At 40.9% G+C, this 22,560-nt stretch overlaps 1 protein-coding gene across 2 annotated transcripts in view; it reads right to left on the bottom strand.

Annotated features, from left to right (window-relative positions):
- Positions 1–400: 400 nt before the first annotated feature.
- sema3bl (sema domain, immunoglobulin domain (Ig), short basic domain, secreted, (semaphorin) 3bl) overlaps positions 401–22,560 on the bottom strand; it is a 67,593-nt gene continuing 45,433 nt past the window's right edge. Inside the window, exons 5-16 of one of the 2 annotated variants that reach the window (XM_080496781.1) lie at positions 19,591–19,681; positions 17,210–17,326; positions 16,206–16,348; positions 14,050–14,164; positions 13,821–13,890; positions 13,174–13,318; positions 8,457–8,688; positions 8,233–8,324; positions 7,956–7,997; positions 7,638–7,863; positions 5,525–5,655; positions 401–3,798 (exon numbers count right to left, since the gene is read on the bottom strand). In XM_080496781.1, the coding sequence (XP_080352907.1) occupies positions 3,286–3,798; positions 5,525–5,655; positions 7,638–7,863; positions 7,956–7,997; positions 8,233–8,324; positions 8,457–8,688; positions 13,174–13,318; positions 13,821–13,890; positions 14,050–14,164; positions 16,206–16,348; positions 17,210–17,326; positions 19,591–19,681 (1,917 nt within the window). In that variant the 3' untranslated portion in view covers positions 401–3,285. The remainder of the gene's footprint in view (positions 3,799–5,524; positions 5,656–7,637; positions 7,864–7,955; positions 7,998–8,232; positions 8,325–8,456; positions 8,689–13,173; positions 13,319–13,820; positions 13,891–14,049; positions 14,165–16,205; positions 16,349–17,209; positions 17,327–19,590; positions 19,682–22,560) is intronic. The other variant, XM_080496782.1, reaches the window with a different exon arrangement.

Genomic DNA, 22,560 nt, shown 5'->3' with positions numbered 1-22,560 from the left:
AGTTACAAATATTACACAACAAATGATGACAGTCATTCACAACATTGAGAAGAAAAGATTTGTTTAAACATTTACATGAACCATCGACCAGAAACAAGACCATTTACCGACTTGACATTGAATTATAGCATCGCTCGCTAAAAGAAAAGACAAGTTTAGACACTTTTTGTCCATATTTAAAATTTCTCACTGTTATTTTCCAGTCAGACTCTCATTTTCCTCTACATCATAGTATTTTTTCAAGAAAACAAGTGCAGACGAATAGCTGAAATCACAATCAGCTATCACAAAAAAAACAACAACAAAACCAAAAAAAACCCCTATATATATATATATATATATATATATATATATATATATATATATATATATATATATATAGTTTTTTTGTTGTTATATATACATATATAGAGGATTAGAATATAACTTTAAAAAGATGCTTATAGTACCTTTGATTTCTCTTTAAATCTACACACCATCACTCTTTTCTTGTTTTTTTTTCTATGCAAATATTCTCACGACATGAAGGTCACAGGGAGCCCATAAGTTCAACGATCTTCGTGTTTTTTCTTGATTAATCCAAACACTGAGAGCTCCCAGAAAACTTTGAGCATATTCGACACGGGTTCATCCTGATGTGCCATACGAGGTTCGGTGAAGGAGAATTCAGAATAAAAATAAACATGTTTCGAAAAGTATTTCCTTGATGTGATGGATTTAAATCTCATTTTCTTGTAGCCCTCAGTGAAATCGAGGATTGGTATGTTTTCTTTGTGCCCTCATTCCTGCTAATCTCGGCCAACACTTACTTCAAACCATCGTTATGTATTTTGGCCGTGACCTGAAACCAAAATGTTTTTGCGGCAACAGTGACAGTGATTATGATTTCATCCTAACATTTACTTAATTCACGGTAAAACAAAATATGCTCTAATGCCAAACAGAACAAAGTGAAAGTTTCTTCGACACATTATTTTGTTCTGCCAGGAGATAACTGTATAGAATTGACAAAAAAATGTGTTTCTCCAGAAAAATGTGCTGCAGTTGTTTCCCGGAGTCCAATTTTGTCCCAAGTCCCCACCGTCCCTCCCCCCCATCTGCCTTCTCAACCTCAGACTCTCTTTCTATCTGATACGTTCATGAGGAAAACCCTTTTCAGATTCGATAACCATGAAAGTCACATTTTACCAACAAGACTATAGACAATAAGAATGTTAATGATTCTGTGTTGGATCGATGAACCATGTGAGAATCAGTATTTACACAGCAAAAAGCACAAGAGGAGCCGGTCATTACACTTGACCCTCTCTATTGTTCCCCTATTATCAGCGGCGAGCTTCAGCACACAGAGAAACGGTGGGAAAAGCGCTTCAGTGGCCGATTACAGTGTGAGCCGAGGTCACTGCAGAGCAGCTGGGTTATGCAACATCGCCTTTCATGGCTTTTTAATCAAAAGAAATTACTGGCAATTCTGGCAATGAAAATGTAAAGATTAGTTTATCATGAAACAATGGTTCTTCTCGCTTCCCTAGTTTGACGCTCAGTCACTGGGACTATTTTAACAACAATGCTGGGAAAACATGTTCAGATCTGCTTTTGCTATTTTAAGAGTAGAAAGTTTGTGCACACAACACGGTGAATTGTTTGACATGGAGGTACCTCATGGATGTTCTTTCACATCTTCCGTCACTTATTCTTACTTATGCTGAAATGATTGATTTCTTATTTTTTGAATTGCAGATTTTGAGTGGATTTTACCATATTGCTGTCTTGTAATAAAATGAGGACTGTGGATGAAAGTACTTGAATTGGAAGCCATCCCTCAATGTGTTCATGTATCATGCACAGTTAAAATGACACAAACACTCACGTAAACCTGGTTTTTGTCTATTTGAAGATGTATTTGCCTCAACATATGAGTGCCTGAAGCACAGATGGGTGAAAGTATATTTGTTTAAGTATCAATTATCTGATATTTTTGATAACCTTTTGGTAAATTCAAAGAATTGTTGCAGCATGTAACCAGAAGCAGGAAGATAAGCTGTTGTGAAAAACAAAGGTAAGCTTTTGTCTGGAGAGATGGGGTTTTATCTGAAGGTTTTATGGTGGGGTCAACCCAGAAGGAGTAATAATAAAGCAGTGTGCCTGTAATCTGTTGAACCATCAACAGTCGTCTCTTGGTGGCTTCCAGCTTGAGCTGGTTGAGCTTTATGTGTTCAGTGTGATGCGTGGCGAAGCTTTCTGTGACTGGAAGGAAGTGAGGTGAGTATTTCCATGTGTAAACAAGATCATCACAGGGAGTGTATAAAACCTGCGCGTTTCATCAGTTTCTCTAAAAATAGATTATTAAGTCTGAAACAAACTAAAGTCACCCAAAAGTATTTCTTAACCGAACCAAAGTAGAGTAAGGTAAGAGATATTGATCATTAAAGTCATAAGTGAAAGGGAAGCAAATCCAGTGCGAAATACATCGAAGACAGAAATGTGTGTGTGTCAGAGAAGGACTTGCAAAACAAAAAAAAAAACAATTGTTTGCACTGAGCCAAAACAAATGGTCCATAAAAGAGTCAGTGAGGCTGAAAAGTAAAAATGAACCAGTCTGTTGTCAGTACAGTCAGCCCACAGATGTCATGTGTGTGTGATTTTTCAATCTGAGGTTTAAGAGGTTTTTAAGCTTTTCTCAGTGAAAAATGACCTGATGACATGAATGCAGTGTTGGTCGTTCCAGTATCACTACAATGGCACACGTGTGAGGGAGGGAGCGGCACTCAGGATTCCTGGTTTTCTAAATCATCCTGGATTTAAAGACGGTCTCTCATCCTCTTCCTCACAGCAGTGAGAACCTGTTGGAATCAGTCTGGCAGCCTCTCGCAGTGCCGTCTCTCCAAACAATGAACACTTCTGTCTTTTTTTTGGGGGGGGGGGGGGGGTGTGAGAGTCAAGACCCTGACAACATGCACAACGTGAAACACTGACTTCATACAGACGGGAAATCTCACACACTGTGTCAAATACCGCTGCAGAACTAAACAGCATAAGACAGCATAAGACAGCATGACGACGTTTTCCACTTCAAGATGTGTTTTCCTCCGAAGCATCTGTCAAATGTCTAAATCGTGTGTAAATCTTTTTTTTTTCCATAAGCTGACTTTTTATCGGCCAAAACAGACACCTCCATTTGATCTACTGATTCCTTACAAAATTGTGAGTAAGATAGTTTCAACTATTGGGCCAGCTGGTTTTCTGTGTTGTCCAATCTCAGTCTCTTTTCCTACTTTTCCTCCATTACTCCTCCCATGCGCTCAGATCCCGCGGCGTCCGGTTGCGTTCGCCGGAGTTCTTGCTGCGAGCCTTCCTGGCGCTCTCCTGCGCCTGGCGGTATTTCTCCATCATGCTCTTGTGCTTCCTCCTCAGCTTGTCGTTGCACCACATCCTCTCGCAGTACTCCTCCACGTGTGGCAGGTTCGACGGTCCGATGAGTTGCATGATGTCCTTGAACCACGTGCGAGACTGACCGATCTGGCCCGCCGAGCCGCCCCTGCTGTAGGCGCTGCACGGCATCCAGGCGCGGTAGCCCCCCACCGAGCGGTCTTTGAACGAGTCGGAGAGGCCGGCGTTGTCACGGGCCATCAGCTCGTCCACCGTCTCCCCCTGGAGGACTTCGAGGGTGATTCGCCCCAGGACCTGCGTGAAGCCGTGCTCTCGAGAGCGGCAGATGTACACACCTTCGTCTTGGCGGAGGAGACGTCGGAAGAGGAGACCTTGCTCTGTGGACATCACTCGATCGTCCAGTTTCACCTGAGTGAAGAAAGAGAAGGTTTGTGTTCACAATCGATTATCACCTTAGACACAAGCGTACATGTAAGTATTGTGTTCACAATTTTTCGTGTAGTTACAAAATACCATCACGGCAGACACTTTTTATTGAACCGGATGAACTCGGCCATGGTTAAATGGTTAAATGAGAGTAAATGAACTCAAGAATGTTGCCTTGAAATGTGCAGTAAGCATCATAGAAGCCATCCAGTCCAGAGTTTAGTTATTAGTTTAGTTATAAGTTGTTAGTTAGTGGAGTCTTCTTCTTCTTCTTGTAAGTCAAAACGTTTAAAAAAAGGTAAAACAGTGTTGGCTGTCAACCTCTAAAGGCACTGACATCTTGTATAATGTTGGGAGAAATTAATTGATGGTCTGTAGAAGCATTTGAGGTGAAAATTGGCTGGAAAAGAAACTAAACAAAAACCAAGCAGGTCAAAATATATGAATAAAACCACTTTAACCGGACTTGACATTTGATATTTTGCTGTAATAATCCAAGGATATGCTGCAATACTATCGAAAAGTAGCAGAGAATACAACATTTTCTTTTATTTTCAGTTTGTGTGTGTCAAAAATGCTTTTGCTGATATGCATAAGGTGAGACAAATGAAAAAAAAAAAAGGCATTTCATTCGCTGAACATTTGTACATTTTCCAGCAGTACACAATATTTAGCTTTTTAAATAAGTTAATAAATAGGAAGTTAGTAAGTCATTGTTGGTGCAATCAAATAAAGACTTTTGCAAACGGATTATTTAATTGCAGGAAATCTGTAACAATACTGTGTTTTTTAAAATCAGAAATAACACATTTTGGTCATGACTTGACATAAATGTGTGTAAGTCCCTTGACTATAAAGCTTTCCTTTGAAGAACAAAAAACATAAAAAAAAAAAAAACGAAAATGTGAATTTTTGAGCATATAAGCTTTTGTTGAATAATCTTCTGTTTTACAGTAAAACAAGAGACACTGTGTAGGTTTTTTTTTCTCAGCAACAATGTACTGATATTCAGTTTGTAGTTTTTCTTGTGCCTTCACCCTGCTACTTTATATTCTTTTCTCTATCTCCCTCCAGCCTCCTCCTGCTAAATTCTTTCCCCCGGCTTCTCAAACCATCCCTGCATGCCAACACAAACATGGCAGCCCAGTCCACTCGTGTGGCAGTCATATGTTTATTTGCAGGGTAATAGAGAAGGGTGGTAATGCCTTAATACTCGCATGGTTGACCGAGGCACTCAGTTAAGCTCGGAGGAACAAAACCACAAACAGATGAAAGATTGCCGCAGGCGCACCGAGCAGCACAATTTTTGCGTGTAACACCTTTGACAGACTTTGCGAGTGTGTTTCAGTCACAGTGTCCAGTAGACATTGAGTGACACTTCGGCTTGCAGTGGCTTGTGGTCAAGGTTTGTAGAGAATTCACTGTTTGTTCAAGAAAAAGAGCAATCGGAGAATTTCCTTTGAAATGCAACGGCTTAATTTCAACCACATGTCAAATGGTTGTCAAATGTGTCAACCACGTGCCAATTTCACACACAAATCCCACATTTAAAGGCAGTTACTGAGACCAGCGTTTACTGGGAGTGACATTCCTCCACACCAACAGCCTCTCAAAGCCTCCACACCTTCCATTGATCGTTTTTTACACCGAGGAGGAATTTTATGCATCCAGACCTCAATGCCTATTTGATTGTTCGTTATCGTCTCACCTCTTCTTTGCGATCGTCGCGTTGGACGAGCCAGGTGACCGTAGCTTGTGGAGAGCGAGGAACACACTCCAGGAAGGTGCTGTTGTTCTCAGTCCCATACACCACCTTGTCCTCCGTTACGTCCAGGTCTTCTTATCAAAGTAGAAAAAGACAGACATGTTTTAAAAGAATGAGAAACAAGACTGTGAAGCACAAGCTATTAGAAATATCATGCAGTGTGTACAACTGCCTTTTTTTTACTGTGAACATGAATGTCTTGTTGCTTGACAATTCCTACAACTGCTGCAGGGATGAAGTGTTTTTGAAAGCCCCACTAGATGTTAGTTTCACCCCCAAAACAATTTGGAGATGGGATGTTTTTTTTCCAGTGTTTGGGAGTGTTGCAGAAAAAGGAAAAAAGGTTCTGATATTGTTTTGTTCAGTCATTTTAGTTTCAAGAGGCAATAATTGTATAGATTTTGAACTGATCGGCCACACCTTGAAGCATTTGGTTTGATGCCCTCCATAGAGAATATGTTAATAAAATAATCAGAGGATATTTTTCTGTCATATGACATCACATTATTTCTTATCTCATGTATAAATAAACAAAATAAGTCATTTAGAAAAAAAAAACATACAACCAATCTTTGACATAGGTTGAATAATGAGAATCAGATGAGATCACTGATATCAGTGTATCTTACGTGGTCAATATGAAGTCAGCCGTCTATGAGATTATTTTAGGATAAAGATTGGAAACAGGAAGAAAAATATGCTTACCTCCGTCCAAAGCTAACAAATTGTGCTTATCTTCTCGATAAGACACCAAAATATTGTTCTTTTCCTAACCCTGTGTAAAGGCTACATGTTCTCTATTGGCTTCTACATATACTAAATATTTTACTAGAGTTTGATTGGCTTTGCGGTGTCTGTGCGACTGCTTTGTGAAAACTTTTTGTCAAAGGTATCAGCTTATAAAAACCCTGCACACCCACACAGAGGAAAACAGCTCCAATCTTCACTTTGCTTGCAAAGTTTGCAGGTTTGATGAAACTTTGGAAAGAGTTCACTTGTCGTATGAGGGCACGTATTGAACAAATACTCAGAATTTGGGATGAAATTTCAGTCTGACACCTGGAACAAAGGAACCCTTTAAAGCGGCGGTTGGTTCACCAAGAGGCTTTGCGAGCATCTTTCATCACCTCGGCTCCATACGTGCACTCAGGTACGCAAACACACTCACGCACTTTTTCTTCCTCGCCTCTCAATGACCTGAATTTCCTTTTCTTGTCTGTCGTCACACGATTTCTTTGCCCTCACCTTCAAATCACCCTTTTCCCACTTGTCTTTCGGCGGTTTATACACAAGGAAGTTTGGGCTTTACACTCAACTCTGTCCTTCTCACAACTGTTTCACAGTTCCATGAGTATTTTTGTGAAATTGGGTCGGATTCTATATGTGCTTCATGCACACGTTAAACTCGGTATACGCTGTTGACATAACCTGACTCATTTGCTCATGTAACCCCTTTTTTCTATTTTAGTAAAACCTTCAATAGATACACACAGACCTTAAGAGACACAAACACAATGAATCTTCTGTCCATTCAACATCTATTAACAGCCTTTTCACACTTTACCTTTTAAGCGAGATATATACAATATACAAAACAATAGTCATGCAGATCATCTTGCATATAAAATGTAAATCTTCAGCAACAATGTCATAAAAAGAAAATATTAAATCCTTTTAATATGTCTTTTTGTTTAGTAAAAGTCAAATGAATCATGTTTTTGGATTACATCGGACTTAGTTGAACTTAAAAACCATCTTACATACATCCATCCATCCATCCATCCATCCATCCATCCATCCATCCATCCATCGCTCTTGGGTTGTTCTCAGATGACTTTAAGCTGTAATAATTAGAACCTGCCTGTCAGGTTTTGTAGCGTCACTCTGTGACTTCAGCCAGTGTGTTTAATCACTCTGACACCTCGTCTGTCCTCAGGCGAACGTCTTATCAATCAAAAACAACCATCTGAGAGGTCAACAGTCAAGTGACTGATATTTTAGGTTGCTGTTAAACCCAAAACAACAAATGGTAAATGAAGGCCAAACTGAGACTCACCTCCGGGGTTCTGATCCACACATTGCAGCACAGGGTTTCCATGTCTGATGTCCTGTCTGCGGAAGCGGCGTTTGCTGTTGGGAGTGTACCGAGAACAAGACGATCCATCCCAGGCGCAGTATGGGTCCCTGGCGAGGCAGCACTCGGCGCAGGCTTTCCCATAAGTCTCACAGCGATGCAGCTTCACCTGCGCCACGCCCGCTGGAGAGCCCACGAACAAGGCTTGCTGTCAGGAATAGCAAGAGGATAAGAAAAGACACTGAGCACGGAGGAGAATAATGTTTCTGCATTCAGGTAATTACAGTGAGAGGAACTCACCCTCTTCACAGAAATCTCCATGGATGTAATTGGAGTTGGCACCTGCAGTAATGATAAGAAAAGCAAAAACATGTGTGATGAAATACAAAGAAATTAATCATTCAAGTGATAAGGTTATAAAACAGCCTTTCTTGAATTACAAAAGAACTCATTCGGACTCTTTTCATCTCTCGGCTACAAGGAAAATAACGTTATCTACTCTAATGAATGATTTGCTGTGTGAACTGAAAGGGAAAGGAAGGAAGCAAAGCTGCACATAAACTCATTTAATTTTTACTTTAAAGACTTGTAGCTCCTCCAGGGTAACCTCCTCCGTCTCCAGGCTGTTTCCTCCCTGCAGGGCAATGACCTTCAACACTGTGCCAGTATCTGAAAGACAAACACACAAACCCAAGTCGCACTTTGTACAAAAGACAAAATCTGGCTGGTGGGGTTAACATCTAATTTAAAAATTAGCACTTGCTTGCAACTCCCGAAAAGCATGAGATCACCCGCATTCACCTGTGCCAATGAACATCACGTCGTAATGCCCGTCCTCCGCCTCCACCCGGTCCACCACAATCTGTTTCAGCTTGTAAGGAATGTTGGCCTTCACGAGAGCAGGCTGGCGCAGGGCCGGATACACGGGCCGCCACATCAGCGGGTGACTGCGAGCAAACTGCAGGACCGAATCAGGGAAGTCCTTCGTGCTGCCAAACTCTCTGCCAGGCTGGTTGGTGATTTTACTGGGGCACTGCAAAAAAGAAAACAGAGACTTGTATATTTCATGGTACAACCTGTGGTTGGTAACTCATGGCAGATCGGAGGAAAGTGGAGCAAGGCACAGCCACGTAAACCAAAACAAGACAGAAGGAAGAGTTTAAAACAACATTTTGGCCTCTTTCCACAATGACTCTGCATTCCAATTGTTTACCGCCATGCTGGGGGTGGTGTGGTTGCCTAATTATGGTCTTAAAGTCTTCCCAAAGAGCTCTTATTAGCAGGTTTATTGGGCTTAAAATGTTGGACTTCAGTTCACAACTAAAGTTTAGCATGTTTTTGGAAGCAAGATTTTTAGTGTTCCCATTTGTGGCATCGAACCAATGAGAACATAAATGTATTGCTGGAAAGAGATACTTTAATGCATAAAAAAAGAGAAATGCTTGAGATTGTCTAAATTAAAGAGTGTTTTGTTTGTATGAGAAGAAGAGGCTAGAAATATGAGAAACTGCAAAAACACTGGCTCTGCAACTTCACTGCTGGAAGGCGAAACAAACCATCATGGTCTCCATGTTGTCATGGCGGAGCGGGGCAGAGCGGGAGGTTACGGTACGGCAAAGCGCACCCAGGACCAGCTCTGTTGCACAGTCCCACAACAGAAAGTACGGTGAAAATGTAGGCGGGGTTGTGAACGAATAGGAGACGTCCAGCTAAGAACATGGAAGTGACTGGCAGCCGTCCAAGTCGTTCTCTTGTGACTCAGGTTAAACGTTCTCATTGTGAACAGCAGCGTCCGGCTCCTGTTGAATCTCCTACTCCTGTTTCCTGAGAGTAGCGGCACAACACCGCCGTCTTTTAACAAGGTACACTTTGTTAAAAGATCATGATGTTGTGTCGCACGCCGACGTTTCAATAAACCCAGTTAACAAATGAACCAGTGAGCGCAAAGCAGCGCATGTAAATAACAACGGAGGGTTTACAGCCGACGAAATAATAAAATATTGCGGGCAAGCCGAGAGTAACGATCATCCCTACCAATCAGCAGATGGCGGCGCCGTCACTCCTCCTCACAGAACCGTTCCTGGGTGCTCGGTACCTCTGCGGAGGGGTAGCGGAAAATCGTCCCCGGCGGTCGCAGGTTCTTTCTGTACCATCCCCAACTTTGAATTCAGACAGCGCAAAAACCTGTCCCGCTCCACGCCTATAGAGTCCTTATCCCAATTCAAAAGACTTCAGCTGGGATCTAATGAGGAAATTGACATTGAAAATAATAAAAGTGCTTTTGAGGCTTCAACCCTGCTGCAGTACTTGTACGGGGGAAGATTAAGTCACATCCAAATAACAGAATAACAAGAAATGCAATGCTTAACCACTCAACTGAAAAATCATTTCACATGAGAAACAATCCTGAGAGCCTAAACCACTGAAACAGATTAATATATAAGCAATGGGGGGAAACCTGGTTAGAATGCCAGAGACATTGGGATGTGGATAGGCCCATCAATAAGGAAAAGTATTATTGCAGCAGTGACTGATTGCAATGAAAGCTCGACCTGACAGTACTGCCATAAACTAACATAAATTGAGATTGAGAAAAGGAAACCTAAATAAGTATGATCGATCTTCTTATACATAAAAGTCATAGAAAGCCAGTTTGCCATTTTATCAGCTTATAATCGAAGAGAAGGTATTTAAATAATTGCATTGCTTGGTATTGTTATGTCAGACTTTTCTTCCATATGGAAGAAAGATTATTACCCCTGCTTATCACAACAGTAACTGAGCTACTCAATGGCCCTGCAGTGGTCTGGATTCAATTTCACAGAGGGGATATGAACTGTGCAGGGAGGTTGCACTCAAATATACTACTGATGCATCATAGTGCATTCCTCTGAGCTTACTAAATGACCACGGTTAGAATATAACGCAGAAGATGTGGAATATGATTCCAAGCTCAGTCTTTCGTCCCACCGACCTCAAACACTTCCATTATGTTAAAACATCATTGTCAAATAATTATCTTTTATAAAGTGTATATGATAAGATTGAGTTCAGCTCACCACATTCTTGAGAATTCAAAAAATACCTTTCGACCAGACAAGCATGTGCACTTTCACATTTCGACTTGTGCTGATACAATATATGTTGCTGACATGTCAGCCTGTCTAATTCAATACAGCTCAGTGAAGTCCTTGTCTGTTTGAACTGCGCACAAAACTTAAACGTCTTCCAAGTCTCCTCTCAGTTCATCCAAAACCGGCTTCAGCTCAGAGCCAAGTCGGGATTAATGGTGAGGAGAAGACGTGAGCATGTTTGGCAGTCACTCATTCATTTCCATTATTACTGTGAATGCGCTCTGAACACATGTGTGTTTAACACATTATGTAGGCTCCAAGCCTCTCTGCTGCAGATAAAAACTAATCCGTTCTGGACAGAGATCCGGCTGTGAGGAGAGATATTATACCATGGTTTGTGGTTTCACTCGTTTGCACCCAAATTCACACAAAGGTTTTTAGTTCAGGAGAAACAGCAACAATTCTTCATCTTTATTATTAATAATAATAATAATAATAATAATAATAATAATAATAATGTTTACACTCTTTTCTCATAATGTATTGCTGTAATCACAATAGTTACCTCAAATGACTGAAATAGGAAATAACGTATGTGACAAATATTTTTTTGGTGTTTGTTGCTTTTAATATGTAGAAGATCACATTTAATGCAAAAAACTTCAACTGAAGTCAAGAAAATGCATCAATGCCTAAAATTCAACAGGATGGATGGATGGATGGAACAAAGTGATCAGCTATTAGAAAATATGACACTCTCATGCCTGCAGTCACAGAACATGATGCTGATGCTCCTCTGGTTCTCAGAATGACACAGCGATGAAGTGTGGCTGATTTTAAACATTCTACAAATGTTATTTTAATGACTAAAATCGGTCCCCAATCCAAGAGAAACACCTGCTCTTCATGTCCTGACTCCAGATGAAATCCCCATAAAATCTCCACGTCAAACACAAAGTTTTTTTGTTCTCTGTTTGATGGAAACTGATCAGTGGATGTTGGAGACAAGCAGACTAATACATCACAGAGTTCATGAGTGTATGAAACTTCATGCCAGCGTCCAGGTGGGATTACGTCTCGGCTCCAGTAAATCTCCAGTAAAGAGGAAAAGCTCAACTTTTTTTTTCTGCAGCAGGATCAGATCTGACAAAAAGTTCTAATGATGTAAAATAACGATTCAATCCAAAACAAATATCCAGGAAGGATAAATCCACCAAATCTCTGTCAGATGGACTCTTTGAGAAGGTAAAGTATCCACATGTCTGGGTGTGTTTTGACAGGTGCTTTAATAGATGAAAATGGATATTAAGATTTAATCTGTTACAATGTGAAATCCTGAAAAATGAGAGTGAGGTTTAATGTTCTGTCTGACTCCAGCCAAACTTTAAGATAGGAGAGGAAACAGAGGAAAACCTTCCCACCGTCTGCAGCTTCTCATGGAGCTGCCCGGAGGCATCACCTTTTACCTTTCCTCCTTCATTTCCTCCTTCGCTCTCCTTCACCGGGTTTCTCTTAGTTTCAGACTGAGACATTCCTGTTAATCAGAGTGTCCGCCGAGTAAAACCACAGAGGTGTCTCTGCTGTTCTCACATCATTCATCATTCACTCTGCTGATGAGGAGGAATTACACGAGCCACGTCATCGCCTGTGTTTGTGTGTGTAGCAGGACTGAGTTACAGCCACTGTAGTCTGAATAACATGATGGCGGTCCACTGAGAGTCCGGATGCAAACCAGGAGACAGATCTGAGCTGTATACAGCCGCCACAGCTGGACGACCACAGGCAGGAGCTTCAGTCTCCAAAATGAAAGCTGTGCGACATGAGAGCCAAATCAAACTGTCACAATGCACCAACAGGCTGTGAGTTTATGAGCTGCTACACTGGACCACATGGACTTCTGTACCAGTAAGTAACCCACTGCAAGATCAACACACCTTTTCAGTCCAGCTCAGCTTGTTTACAACAGAAATCAAAAGTTGTTGTTTTATTGTGACAAAGGAGTTAGATTTTTCACAATAGATTTCAAAATGAAATGATTGCAACTGTTGTTGACTTCTTATCTTTCCTCTCTGGCAGAGGGACACAGTCCGTACAGTTTTGACCTGCTTCAACACACCTCATGAGCTGCTATTTATCAGCCTTTCTGCAGAGCTTCATGACGAACGACAAGTCATTAAATACAGGTATGTTGGAAGAGAAAAACCCTGAAAATGTTCAGGGCTTGTTACTGCCTCAGATTTCAAACAATGACACACGACTGGATGTTGTTAATAAGTACACTCTCTCAATCTGATTGACTCAAAATGTTAATCAATCAAATGTATACGAGTGAATTCAAAAACACATGTTTTTAAAACCAGCATGTGTTATGATCACAGTAGGAGCCGTCTGGATAAAATACTAGCAAGAGACAGATGAAACACACTCGAAAAATATTCACTCACCACGCCCGGCCTGGGATAAGGGACCCTGCCTTCATAAGCACCCCACTGGTAGTCGGGACCCTCTTTATGAGCGAACGGTCCGTTGAAGGCTTCCCTGATGTCAGCCATACGGTAAACGCACACAGCAAAGCCCTGGAACACATTACTGTGGAGGAGAGGTGTGGAATATAAAGTGTTCAAGTTGTTAGATCAGTCTGTTACTGTGTGGAAAAAAACAACAACAAATTCCGCTTCCCTACTCATCCCACAAATGCATGTTTCTTACATATGTGAACAATTTACACGACAAATGAACAAACATTGCAGTAGCAGAAGAGAAACTACTAGAAAGCATTAATACAACAAACAAATACAAAGACGGTGTGTGTGTTGTTTTCAGTGCTTCATAGAGGAAAGGAGTTAAACTAGTAGATATGAACAAGGCAAATATTTCAGTGCTTGTTTTCTGCATGTGACAAATGTTAATTCTTATAAATCCAGGTGTCGAAATTCACAATATTCATGTTATAAATTGTTCTATGATTCAAACTTGTAAATTCATTTTCTAGTGATACAAAATGTCTTCACATTACCAGCTTTAAAATTGAGCAAAAAGCTTCTTAAAAGGACAGTATTCAATGATAAAGCACATTAGAGTAGATGCTTACCTGATAGTGCTGAAGATCGCATAGACGTCTGGGTTTCTTTCATCCTTTGTCCTCAGCAGGAAAACATCCTCTGTTTCACAAGGAGACAAAGATGTTAGTGTGCAGTTTTATTTGTGTAAATTATAATTTCTGTGGGCTTCCTGTGTTTGTCTAAGAGCGAGTAGGAGTGAAAGTCTTCGGGGTCAATGGATGCGGATGTGGGAAGTTAGTGCAGTGGAACTTGTCTCACCGAGCTGGTTGAAGTGTGTGTCGATGCCATGAGGTCCGGCCACAGAACAGACCAATCTGGCCTTGATGAAGGTGCTCCACTTATTGACCAGCACTCTCTGGCCCCCAACGTCATTCTAGGAGAAAATATAGGACAAAAATATCAGTGTTAGCTTCAGCTACGATACAACATTTCAGTTGTGGGGTCCTCACAGTGGCTTGTGTGCTACTTGGCACAGGTTTTACACCAGATGTCCTTCCTAATGCAACCTTAGCAGCCGGGTCTTACAGGCCTTCTTCAGGAATCCCAGCAAACTTCTGGTGACAAGCTTGCTTCACTAACATCTATTTTCCCACTGCCTCACAGGCAGTGGGAAAATCTTCAACTTAAATCGAAAGTATTAATATTAGTACTGGTTAATACTGGTGTTGATATCTATGGCTTTGAACCACATATTGAGTGAAATGAGTGACTTCTACCGATTATTGCTGCCGAGGTTTCTGACCACGCTGAAGATAGTTTCTCTATTTGAATTTCTGCATTTGTTTAGTTTAATCAATATTTTTTTTTAGACATGTCATAAAGAGTTGAAGATTTGTCTGCATGTATGTAGCCTCATTTCAGTTCAAAATGTTTGTTTTGAGAGAATTTCACCTGGTTCTCATCACAAAACTTAATTGGACGGTGAAGATATGTTTTCAGTGGCCGGGGTAGATTTAAGGGTGAAAGCAGTGACTGGTGTTGGGGTTCTGGTGATTAGCGAGGCTACTTTAGGTATCCTTGCAAAGACAGAAAGACAATGTGTGTGCGTGTATTGAAAGCCAGTGATGATAATTTGCTTCTTGGCAAGACGTATTGCACGGGAAGTGATGACAAGCACTCAGACTTGCCTGAGGGAGACAAAGGGTGGGAGGAGGAAATACTAGGATACATGTATGAAGAAGAGACATTGAGACAGTCGGAGAGGAAGAGAAGAAACAGGAACGAAGATGAAGATGAGAAAAACGTAGGTGGGATTTTGTCAAAAGTGTCCTCGTGGCCCAATTCACCCATCTCCTTATAAACTCCAGCAGCTGGCTCATAATCATGTGTGATTTCTTTTCTGCATACCATTACTTGCGTGTGGTTTAAACAGCACCCAAGCGGTTTTCTGAGACAAATCGATGCATAAAAGAATGTTAGAGAGCGTGCCGACTGGACGGAGATCATCTTTGGGAAACTTGACAGCTGTGTGAGTTTTGGAAAGAGAAAACAATTCCTATAAGTCTGAATTTCATGCCTACAGGGTCTTTTGGGAAGAATTAATATTTGATTGCCCAGAAAGGGCATTCCTCTTTTTCACACGAGAGTTCTTGACTGTTGAAGGAGGTTGATGCACTCATCAAACTAAAACCTCCCATCCTGAAATCGAACAATTGTGGGTAACCATATAGAAAAAAGGCTTCCAAATCAAACTTCTGGTTCTTTGTAGCTTTCTGTGTGTTCAACAAAAAGTGAAAATATGAGACTGTTACAAGATCCTACAGAAAACAAAAGTCCAGAGGGGCTGCTGGACTTCTTCGTAAGCCGCTTATTCAAATGAAACACCTAGTGGGAAGCTCACATAGACATCTGGCTTCAGTCATACTCACCTAGCAGCAGATTTTGAACCTTTGTCGGGTTAATGGGGTGTGAGCAAGGTCTTTAGGGTAAACTGAGTAAATTGGACTTTGCCTCTGGAAGGAAAACTTTCTGTCAAGCTTTTCATTCCTCAATTATCAGTGTCTAATGCAAAGTCTCCAACACCACCAAGAACACTCTCTGCAACACTGGTGTGTTTGAATATTAAAGTTGCAAGTTACTGTGTAAATAAACTAACATCTCACCTTGTGGGTGCAAACCTCGGTCAACCGGTGAAGTTGAAACAGACTTTGCATGTGAAAATGCATTGCTCAGGGCATTTTTGTTTCCGAAAAGTTACACGGTGACAATTTGAAAAGATTTGAAAACAAGACATTTATATTTCTGTAATGAAACCAAACGAGCACAGAGAGAACAATACGCAACAAACATGAACAACAGTGAGTACACGGACCTTCGAATGGATAGACGGTGAAGTGTTATTGTTATTACGTTGACTCTCAACTATCTACCAAGTCTCAGGACAATATGGACTGTGAGGAGAATAAGTGTCTCACCGCACAAACTCGTCCAACTCGTGTGTGTATGGAGCCCTCCCTGTCCCCCGCCTCCGTGGCCTTCTCGGTAAAGAAGAAGTACACTTTATCATTGTCTCTGTCGTCGTTGTCTGGGATGAGGTGGGCTGCAATGAACTTAGGATCTGCAGAAGTAGAAGGACAAATGGAAACTGAAAATAGCTCAACTTAACTGAATAATTAGTTCTTACATGTAAAAAAAAAAGGAAGAAACATACGATTATAAAATAATGTAAACTTAGCAGGTACTTTTATCGACAATGTTACGTTATTGATAAAACCTGAATATAGAAATAGAAAAGGCCCGATAGAAATAGACTGGACCTGAAGATGAATGAAATATTGTAAATAATTGATACTATTGTACATTATTATAATCAACTGAAGGTGATTTACATCACGAAGGTGTCTGCTAAATTTTACAATGTTCAACATTTGTACTTATGGGCACCTTTACTGTGTTGGCTACGAGAGAAAAACAAAAATTTTGTCAACGCGTACAGTATGTGGGTATGTACTCGTAGTAAAGGAAGATTAATGCAGAATATTGAGGATTCCCTTGGAAGTGAACATTTAAATACACATTTACGGAACTCAAAGCTGCCTGCTAATTATGCATACTATTATTAGTAGGACTGCATGATATATTATTGAGTAATACAATAATGATATGATTTGCAATGGATGTTCTACATATATGTATGATGTTAATGTCTTTGTGCTTTGGGATTTGATACTCCAAATAACAGTTACTCTTTCTCTTGCCCTTAAGTTGCACTATAATAATGCTCACTCGGTTTTCTCCACACATTTCGAGACCCCACACACACCCGTCTGCCTTAAAATGTACTTAAAATTTACCAAGAGTGCGAGCAAACGTGAGAAACAAACCCCAACAAAAAACATGTATCTGACTGAACCTAACTCTAAAGGAGGATTACACTGTGAGGAAAACATTGTTTTATTATAGCTGATGAAAGTGTTACCATGAAGGAGCTTTTGGTCAGTCTCTGTCCTCATGGTGGAGCGGCCTCCCATACTCCTGAATATCACTGAGTCTCTTCCCAGGAAGTCGGCCGTCAGCCCGGTGTACAGCTCCCCGCCTGCAGGAGGACAGGAACACGTCGGTGAGGAAAAACAAGAAGTGAGCACCGAAAGAAACAGCTGCAAGATTTTAAAAAAAATACAGTTTGAAGGAAAAAAAACATTTGGCACAGGAGATAATTGGGGGAATCTTGGATCACAGAGAGAAATTGTGTGGTTTAGGCAAATGAGGTAGAGGCAGGAAACAGGGAATCAAACAAATCCAATGAGGAGCACAGTAGGAGAGCAATATGAAACCCAAACAAGCCCTCCGTGGAGATTTAAGTTTGCATTGCAACGACTGACAAACTTTGTGCAAGTGCAAAAACAACTACTATACAGCGATATTCAGAAATGTATAAGGTGACAAGGTTTTCTGTCATCAGCTGGTGACAGAAAACACTTGGTGAAAAATCACTATCAGGGCTGTTAAATATCAAGAGTCATCAGAGATACTTTCACAGAAAGTGTTTTTCTTTTCAGCAAATGTTTTGAAGCTCTTGTAGAAACAGAATCTGACCACAGAAGGCTCCCTTCTGACTTCTTGATTTGGCTACAATAACAACAAGGTCCACATGGACGTCTGTCACATCTGGTTATAAAAGATGGAATAATACGACGTGCAGATGTGAACCAACAGACATTGTGTTGACGGGGGCTTTGGGAGACAGTTATTTTGGAAGAATATTAGAGATGGTCAGTGATGAACAGAACTGTTATTCTCTATCTCATCCTAAACTGCAATCCCAGAGTCAAAACATGATCCAATGATTGCATTCCCTTGTGTTTCACTTTGGGTTAGGGTTATCATTATCTCGGTCATCAAAACCTCGATAATGTAAAAAAAAAAAAAAGTGCAATGAGGTCAAATATGAACTATCTTGGGTTTGCGCACCATTTATTTTTGATGTTGATCCAACTATCTTCTGCACCACTTTATCAAATGTACAGGGAAGATTTACTGGACCTCTGGAGTGCAAAGCAATTCAAAGTGGAGCAAAGGACAAAGTCAGGACTTCATCCTGGTGACCATTGTTTATGTTCCACCCTGAAATAAAGAGCTGACATTTGATTATTTTAGGTAATGTACCTAAGTTAGTGTGCGTTTATCCTACACTGTCCATAGACCATGGCAGGGCAGTGGTGTAGTGTTGAAACAGAACAACATGTATATTGAGCAAATCCATATTAGCAAACCGCGTAAAGGTGCATCTGTCCAACTCTGATATATGATTAAAATTCCAACTCAAAATGCTTGTTTCATAGGATATAACATTCAAATTCACAAACTAAAACTCCATCTGGACAACCCTGCTGACCTGAGGAGATCTACTGAGACCTACCTTCACAGGACGTACTGTTTGACTGCTCTGTATCTGTCTTTTTTCTTCCAATAATCTCCTGTGTGTGTATCGGTGTGTATCTACATGCATCACTGCTCGGGTCCAAACTACTACTAAGTATCTGGCTTTGATTTAAGGTTTTTCTGCCAAACACGGTACACAGAGGAATAATTTAGGACGGTAAAGCGCCCAGCTGCAGAGAGAGGAAGGAGTTTCACACACACACACACACACACACACACACACACACACACACACACACACACACACACACACACACACACACACACACACACACACACACACACACACACACACACACACACACACACACACACACACACACACACACACACACACACACATAAATCAGAGGTTTTGTCAAGCTACAGCAGATACCTGATGACATCCAGGGAGAAACACGCAGGACTATTTAACCTCGTCAGCACAGGTCTGTACTCTGAATATATCAGCATGTCAGAGACGGGAATTTATTTTTTTTTTTTCTCTAGCTGCTGTTCGAGGCGTCATTATCATTTCAAAGGTCTGCACTCAGAGGTGAGGAGTGTAGAAGTGAATGTGTTTGGCATTTCAAATAGTCAGATTTGGCAGTTAAGAGACACAAAACTACATAAGAGACCATGATAATTTGTCACAGAGAAGTATTAAACTGTATTGAAAGTGTCTGCTGTTGCTGCAACTCAACAACAAAACTAAGTGAACATGTGTGAGAAAAAGAGGTCACTTATAATGGATTGTTCCATATTTTCCCCAAATGTACAATTAAATGTTGATTTAGGGTTTCTAATGCAGCAGTTGCAGTGGACACGGGCTAATGCGACACATAGTGAGGCATCTTTCTTTGAGAACCTGGATGTAAATATCTGTTCGGAGCATCAGCCTTACAGGTCGATGAGGAAACCGTTTTGTGGGCCACATACCACTGAAGGTGCTGGCGAAGGGGAAGCTGGGGTCGTGTGGAACTTTCCCTCGTCCACTCTCCACATTCAGGGGGTCCATGGTGAATACATGCTGGGACAGGAAAAGAAAAACACCTCATTAAAATAAATTCATATCAGCAGGAAAAAGCTGATCAAAGCTCTTCTCCAAAGGCATCTTCTGTGTCTGCTCGCTTCGTGGGGTTCACAGCACGAAGCGACGGTAACACATTTCCCTCATCAATCATCAGATGTGAAAAATCTTTTTTATCTGACTCATGGGAAGACAAATAGCTCTGGCTGCACAGTAGATCAGCAGTGACCTTCGACAGGGGGTTAGTTTCTCCATCTGTATGGCCGACCTACTGCATCACTGTGCTGTTGTCTGCACAAATCAAAACAATCATGAAAACAATCATTGGCTTCGGTGTTTTAGATCTCTATGTCCTCTTACTGAACTTGGTCTGTCTGCGATGAGAGGAAATGCAGGATCAGTGCAGTTATGCCAGAGATCAGACTCTCTTTCCCGCCCAGTTCAATCGGCCGATCAGTTGTTTTTCTGTGCGGCGGGTGTTGGGGAGCCAGCGGGGTAATAAAGAAAACACTGCTATCAAATCAAAAGTACATTTGCAAGTCAAACTTTATCAGCTTTAAAATAAAACTGATTTCATCACTTCCTCAGCATAAACTTTCGTCTCAGACCGAGAACAATAGAACTTAAAGCTTTCTGTGGTACTGTAATAGTGGCTGCAACAATATCACCTTAATATTTTAGAGGGATGATTTGTCCTTTCAGCTATCAACCAGGTACAGTTCATTTGAACTTATCCACAGAAATTTGTATTTATTTGTTTGTTTAATGTCATTATTTGGTAGTATGTGCATCTATGAATATGTGTCAATATTAAGTGACGACATGCAAACATACTTGTTTTTAATTAATGCTGTCCAACAAAACACAACTATAGAAGTCTTTCTCATTCTAAAACACTAAGATTAATCCCTTCATATTGATACAATAGGCTTGAAAATAAATGCAACATGTTTTAAACATGAAAGAGAAGTGTGATTAAACACTGTTTGATACCTCGAATGCAAATACTATGTCAAGATATTTCCATATCAACATCTTTATGCATTTGTTGTTTATCTAAAATAAAACCATCAACCCATTGATCTAAACCACCTTTTCCTGTAGAGGGGTGGTGGTACTGATCTAGTTAGCTATAAAAAAAAAAAAACTATGAATATATTCATAAAGAATTTCCACATGATTTCAGAGCAGCATGTCAGGTATTTTCTCCTTGAATGCAATTCCTGTCATGTGTGGCTGCAGCAACAATCCACAATTTTAAACTAAACGTGTGCTGTGTCTCAGACTTTACTCTTCTGAGTGTTCACAGCCTCACCAGAGCACAGAGGATGGGAGCTACAGCTGCTGCAAAGCCAAACATCTCAAATTACAAATCAGGAAGCACCATCAGTGCCGATGATAATGCAATTACCACACTGAACGACACAGACAGCACGATGTCTTTTTAATGAAGCTGAGATAACACATCTGTGGGATCATTTGGTGGGTAATGAGTTCAAGTCAGGTCCATCCTCTCTCTTGAGTGCTACATGATGAACTCTAATTTGAAGATGACGCAAATTCCTTTCTTCAGCAAGTAGATCCATCACAGTTTGAAGCGATTGCCAAGACACAAATACAGAAAAGTAGAAAAGATCCCAAAAATGGGGAGGATGACCTCCCGCCGAGTTTGAACCATTTCAACAAGGTGAGATGGTCGACTAAAATAACCCTAATCTCATCTCTGACACTTTACCTTTTAATTGTGGTAATGCTCCTCTTAAGCTTTTGACTCTTCTCTTGTCTTGTTACTGGTCTTGATACTTGTCAACCACTTTCCCCAAAACCTCCGTTCTTTATTTCGGTGTAAAAGTTCTGGTTTTTGTCTGATGCAATTTGTTACACATGTCTTCCCTTATGTGCTCTGAGGTCAGTGGATTGCATGTTGAGCACACACACACACACACACACACACACACACACACACACACACACACACACACACACACACACACACACACACACACACACACACACACACACACACACACACACACACACACACACACACACACTCTCTCTCTCTCAGCTCAGCTCTGAGCCTTCAGTCTGGTATTTGGTGGATGGCTTTGTGTTGAATGCATGAGGCCATAAATGTAGGTTTTTGGCAAATATCTGGGTTACATTTCACTCCAAGTGTGTGGAGTTTTTATAAGTGTGTGTTATTTCTGATGTGCGTGCAATTTAAAAAATTTAACATTTGTATCGGCACGCTGGAACAAGTATTGGATGTGTAAGACGTGAGACGGAACAGAAAGGCTCCACAACCACGTCAACCATCCAGGAAACACTCTATTCTGATTTTCACTGTTTTTTTATTTTACTGCCTCCAGCTGTGAATAAATATGAAAGTAATTAACATAACAAAGGTTCCTTTCTTCATCCTTCACAGTTAGTCAACTTCACCTGACAAACACTGGCCACATCGTTGGACTCGGTGATGTATCAGGTCAAAACGGGGTCACTGCAGACAAAAGCTCTTTTGTTACGAGACCTTTTCTTCCAACCTCAACACCACCAACGTACCAGGCCGTGTCTGCCAACACAGTGATCGATGCGACTCCAAATGCGCTCCACTCCCAGCATAAAGAGGGAATGGAAGGAGACAGTAACGCTTCGTAGTCAAGTCAAGTCCGCAGTACTAATTTTAAGTGTCCTCACTGTGAACTCTGTGTCTCCGACCGTGTTCCTCTAATAGACAATGGAGTATTGTTTATAGGTGGGCGAGTCTTTGACAGAGCCGAGATCACAAGGGACATGATGACATTGAAGTGAGCTGAATGCAAATACTGAACAAAACCTAAACAGAGGACAATACCACACAGAACGTTCTGTACGTG

This window comes from Blennius ocellaris (genome assembly GCF_963422515.1).
Source record: "Blennius ocellaris genome assembly, chromosome: 5".
NCBI classification, from domain to species: domain Eukaryota; kingdom Metazoa; phylum Chordata; class Actinopteri; order Blenniiformes; family Blenniidae; genus Blennius; species Blennius ocellaris.
The sequence above is the reverse complement of the archived record's forward strand: the minus strand, read 5'-3'. Positions and strand labels throughout refer to the sequence as shown.